The sequence below is a fragment of the Vigna unguiculata genome, chromosome 3 (assembly GCF_037176805.1).
Source record: "Vigna unguiculata cultivar grain cowpea cultivar isolate G323 ecotype 2 chromosome 3, ASM3717680v1, whole genome shotgun sequence".
Classification (NCBI taxonomy): Eukaryota; Viridiplantae; Streptophyta; class Magnoliopsida; order Fabales; family Fabaceae; genus Vigna; species Vigna unguiculata.
This window is the reverse complement of record NC_140794.1, coordinates 29,682,137-29,688,088: the sequence shown is the minus strand read 5'-3', so window position 1 is coordinate 29,688,088 and position 5,952 is coordinate 29,682,137. Positions and strand designations below refer to the sequence as shown.

The 5,952-nt window shown below is 34.9% G+C and overlaps 1 protein-coding gene across 1 annotated transcript; it reads right to left on the bottom strand.

Annotated features, from left to right (window-relative positions):
• Nucleotides 1–350: 350 nt before the first annotated feature.
• On the bottom strand, nt 351–5,353 carry LOC114178457 (purin-rich alpha 1). The gene is made up of 5 exons (XM_028064376.2): nt 4,740–5,353; nt 4,618–4,665; nt 1,268–1,408; nt 913–1,155; nt 351–821 (listed from the first exon to the last, which is right to left on the bottom strand). Exons 1-5 carry the CDS (start codon nt 5,007–5,009, stop codon nt 669–671), a joined length of 855 nt encoding a protein of 284 aa, XP_027920177.1. The 5' UTR covers nt 5,010–5,353; the 3' UTR covers nt 351–668.
• Nucleotides 5,354–5,952: the final 599 nt, after the last annotated feature.

Here is a 5,952-nt window from a genome sequence, read left to right as displayed (position 1 = left end):
AACGTTATTTTTTTTGTTGATAGCAATGTTCTCATAATTTTAATTCATACCGATATCCACATTTTCCCAATCAGGATAACGTAAATGCATTGATAATCTTAAATTCTTTCATGCAACTATAGCTGCTTTAACTCCCAAGTGCATTCCCTCCATCTCTCCATCCAAGGGGTATGTTCAAGAAAGACGAAACAGATAAAACAGATATCACTATGAAAGCAAAGTTCATGCTAGATGAAACCGAACCCTACAAAAGATAGCTAAATCACCAACCTATATATGATAGGCATGCGTGGTTGAAAAACCTCATCATGCATGAGAACTTAAATCCATGTGAAATCTGCGCAAGGAAGGCAAAATAAACAATCAAACATTATTACAGATTGTAGCTTGGGTGCCAAACTATCCAAACAAGTACAAGTTTCTGATCCTTTTTTCTTCCGTTATTCCTATTCATATATTAACCTTGCCAAGCAATTCAAATTATTCTGCTGACCAACCAGAGTTTGCATTATTTCAAAAGCATTAATGGAAGAACAATATGAGAAAGAGGAGGCTAAGGGAAAATAAAATAAAATAGCACAAATCAGACTCAGACAACACCCATTCTTATCCAATTGAAACCTTGGCAGAGGGACTAATTATTGTCGCAGAATACCCCAAGTTAGCATTCATCTTTGAGGGGGATCAACTGTGCGAACATTAGCAACTGTCATTCCCTCAATTCGGTCCTTTGTGATTTCCACAAAGTGACCAACAATCTCATGAAACTGCTTGAGCCCTGACAGGGGAAGAATGATGGAGGATCGATCAGAACCGGCGACCTGCAATAATTAACAAGAATTTACAGCAGAAATTCCTCTTCCCGCGGTATATAAAACAAAGGAAAAAGACAAAAAAGATAATGACACACACCTCAGATATTCTTAAGAAATGACCCCTATTATTGCTTCCAAGATCAAAGAAGAATCTTTTTTGATCAGCCCTGATCACTTTCGAGACCCCCAAGTTACCAATTTCATCCTGGGGAGGTAAATCAACAGACCTGTCCACATTCAACTCAGAAGAAGTGGCAGGTTGACTACTATGACCAGATATGAAGCCAGCACCAACATCATCCGAAAGTCCGACAAGACGCTCTGAGGATTCAGAATTTTGCTATAGTGGAATGCAAACAAACAAATAAGATGAAACAAATAAAAAAAATAAAAAATAGCTTCGACTATTGTTGTGTCTAAGACAGGAAAAATGTATGATTTCTAAAGGACACCTGATTGGGTAGAATGAAAAGCCTTGAGGCTTCATTGATCTCAGCCAAAATGTTCCTGAATGCTGCCCATCCTTCATCCCTAGAGCTTCCAGCAGGAACAATTATAGTGCTACGGTTTCTGCTGACAGAAGCTTCAGACACCTTCAAAATAATAAATAAGAATCAGAATCTTGAAATAAATATGCATATGGATAAATATTCAGCATAAGATAGAAGTTCCGAAATAATGTAAATATGGAGGCCCAAACTGATGAAAAACAGGGTAACAGGTTTTGAGGGACTTCATGTTGCTTCATTAAAACATTTTCTGGTTGATATAAAGCACCAATTGTAAGATTTGTTTGCAGAAGTTTGTGCAGATTTCTTTTTAGCTGTGTTTGGTACGAAGGAAAATAGGCAAGAAATAGGAAAGAGAGAAATACAGTAAACTTCAATGAGAATTAGACTGGAAATAATGATGTTTAGTATAAGAGAAAAAGAAAAGAATTATAAAAGAGAAAAATAGGAAAAATAATAAAAAGATTAGAAGGTAATCAATTATAAATTATTAGGGATTAGAAATGGATTATGATTTTTAGAGGTAATTACTACTTTCCACCCATTTGAGGTAGAAATAAAAAGTTGTGGGACCCACACCATTTTATTTATCTCCTCTCTTCCAAACAAAGGATTAAGGAGATACTTTTGGCAAATTCAAATGCAAACTATTAACAGGGACCAATAAAAAAGATAAAGAGATTGCAGAATATAGTAGTTGACAGCATAGCTACTGTCTCGTAGTCAGATTGGTTTAGTGTTCTTCCTATGTTCCTCGGTTATGCATACTCTAAACTTTGATTTTGTTTAATTGTTTGGGGTGAATAATAAAAGCTGTTACACCAAAAATCCATACATGTTTTCTCATTTTGCAATTCTACGTGTAGAAACAAATAACACCCAACAATACGAAAATCTAAAAGCTTCCAATATAAATTTTCTGGTCTTCAACAACCTTCCCACCCTCATATTGACATTGTAAGCACTCGGCTACACAAGGACAAGTCTGAAATATGAACACCGATTTGGCAATAAGAATAAGAACCTATTTCGGAAAGATGCATTTTTAAAATTTCAACATTTTTAGGAACTTTTTGTAATTTCATCTGCTTGTTGGGGACAGCCACTGAAATTAGTAGGAAATTCTTTTCCTGAAAATAAGCTGATTTTACGAATCATAAAATTTATGTCCTATATTTATTTTTCAACATCCTTTCTCCTTTACAGCTTCATACATACCTTTTTTTCTTATGAAGCTGATTTTATATTGCCTGGCATCCAAATAAAATAACTTACAATCATAGCAAATTTATGCTGTTTATAATTATACATATAATCAATTATTGAAATAATTCAATTTTCGTAACTAATCCAAACATGCCCTGAGAATAAAAATGGGCAACCCATAAATAATGGCAGATTTTACTCAGATAATAAGATTGAAGACATAATGCACTGGGCATAAAGGAGCATGCGCATGTTTGATTTAGCTTATTTTGGAGGGAAAAGAAAAAAATTATTTTGCCAGGATCCTACAAGAGCATTGGGAAAAAAATATTATTTCCACAAAAATAATCCAACCCAACCCAAACACGGGCAGAATTTCTTGATTTATTCACAGCAAAACCCAGTTCACTCCCCCCATTGGGCTTTTGAGGAGATTAATCATCCATTACATATTGACAGTATTTTATAATATCAATATACAGTTGGCGGTGCCTTCTTTTCATATCTGTCTCTAACAGCATATTTGTTTTTTATTTTCTAATTTAAGATTTCATTTAAGTGTGTTGAAACTCAAAACTCTCATGCAAATTATGCCCTATTTAATATTTTAAGTTAATTTTAATTCATAATACTACATATTTTAATATAAAAATGTACCAAACCCAAAATAGTGTATCAACAATATATATCCCTCCATGTAATAATACTTCTCAAGGTTATGAGTATTCAAACTCAATACCTATGTTTCACATTCTATATAGAAATTAAAAGAGGAAAAGGCTTTAGAGGATGTGCGGGAGGAAGGCAATAAAAGCCTGATGTGTTGAAAACACAAGTTCCTGATTAAAAAATTGTATAAGTATAGTATAAGTAGCGTGAGTTGGAGGTTATGGGAGTGTCTTTAAAAGAAGGCCAAACTTGATAATGGATTTTAGCATTTTTTTCATAAAAAACTCCCAAAGAAGCAAGACAAACCAAAAGCTATTAACCACACATCTAACTATGATTCAAAAGTTGACGCCTATGACAGATCAGAAATTCCCAATGGCATGATTTCTACAAAATCTTCCCTGTAATGAGTTCTCTCTTTCTCATTGTAATCAAGGCTTTACTTACAGAGTCCAAGCCATATAAAACCAAGATCTTGGCATGCAAGAATTTTGTTTCCACTGCTACCATGATAGTTCAACTAAATGTCCACAAAGCACAAATAGTTCTCTCTATTTATTATATCCAAGAAGGCTCTGAAATTCCTAGGGCTTACAGCAGCAACGTTATACATTTCAAGCAACCAAAATAGGAATGCCTAACAAGATACCCAAACTTTATCACACAAACCAAATTAAAATTTGTTTCCGTTTTCTACTTTATGATAATAAATCCTCGTTCAAAATCCTAAGGTTATTAATGCCCCAAGTCCCACCCTGTTATGGCTCTCCACCCTTCCTCTTCCTCATTTTCTGCCTCTTTTGTATATGTTAATTAACAGCTTCACTATAATAATTAAATTTCCTTGTGTCTCACGAAAACACATATATCCCTAGATATTTTTCCCTTCATTCCATGACAATAAGAAAAAGCTTCCCCACATAAACATCCAGAGTATATAAACCAACAAACAAATATTAAAAATTATCTTAAATTCAGACATATATACACACACAGCCCTATTCTAATTTTCGACAATAGAAGTAAACCATTCCAAGAAGAAACCATCATTTTGAGACCACCACTATTATCCATCTTTTACCAAAAATACCACAGCCACAAATATCAAAAAGCAGCAAATAATTAGGTTAAAAAATGCAATACAATTCGCTCAAAAGCTTAACTAGTAGCCATCGAAGCCAAGGCAAGCGATTAGAATATAGTTATTGTTATCACACACTACTCAACTTCTACTTCATCTCAATTCCACCTCATTTTTCCTTTCCACCTCTTTTTTTATTTTCCGTCACGTCTTTTCTCTCTTCAGTTATCCTCACTTTCTACACACGGTTTCCCTCTCTTTCTTCACCCCAAAAAAAAGGTATATGTCGAACATTTTTCCATTTCAATTCGAGCATAAAAGAAAGGGAATTGAGTACCTTCAAGAAACGCCCCCTCCGGTTCTCACCAATGTCGAAGTAGAAAACCTAAACAAAAAAAAAAAAAAAATGTTAGGGAGAAGCAAGGAAAAGAGTCAAGTAAAGAGGTTGGGTTGGATTACCTTGGTGTCGAGCTGCAATTCCTTGCTGAAGAGGTCTTGATCTTCGGAATTAACGTAGTAATTGAAGAGATCGAGGAACCAGGAAATGCCGGAGAAAGGCACGATGATGGTCGACCTAGTGGCGGAAGTCTTCTCGGAAATCTTAAGGTAACGGCCGCGAGGGTTCTCTTTCAGATCGAAGTAGAACAGCTTGTGTTCGACCTGCAGTGTTTTGCACAGCAATTCGACGTCGTTCCCGCCGCCGCCGCCGCCACCGGAGTTGCCCTCCATCGCCGCCAATAACAAATCTGGATGTGGTCGCAACAGATCTGGGTGGGCGAGTAACTAGCTAAGCACGCATGAGGGTTTGGGTCGCGAGTTTCACTTCAATTGTAACGACGGTTACACTCACTCACGACGAAGTCATGAATTGGAGACGTTTTCGTTTTCTCCGATGTGGAGACGTTTTCGCTTTCTCCGATTTGGAGCCGTTGGATGGTTAAACGAAGCCTCTCTCGCTTCGCAGATCCACCTGATGGGATCTTTTCACCGCACGAGTCAATTAGTGGCAATTGGGAATTACTTACTGGGTTTCTAAGTTTCTATCATAAATTCATCAAATTTAGCCAAAAGTCAAAGAAAACACCCAAACCCAATTTTTATACACATGAAAAAGAAAAACGCATGTGTGACTCTAAGATGTGAAAATTATATTAAAACTTAAAAAGCCCTCATCATATCTATCCATTCAGAAACATGGTTCCATTTAGAATATGATTGCGAAGAAGGAAGGATGTGAAAACAAAGCAAAAAATATATTTTTTAAACTAAGGGAGTTATATAACCTTCGCAAATATAGAGATAATATTAGTATATTTAATTTATGTTCACTGCTACCTTTAAATATTTTCATAAAATGAATATTATTTAATATGTGAGTTTTGTTATAGTCAAAATCTATCATAAATATATAAGTTATATTTAAGATTTATTATATTGTCAGTTTTGATGTTCAGAGAATATAAAAGAAAAAGGTGCAACAGAAAGAAATGAGAAAAGACATTTAGAAAATAAAAATAGATAAAAGTTATAAGTTATTGAATTGATTGAAATGTAAAAGGAGATGGGGCTAGCCAAGTATAGCCCGTTGTTGCAAATAATTATTAAAAAATAAGAGATTGGATATCGTTTTCGACTATTTGAAGGTGGCTCCAATTTATTAAAATTATTTTTC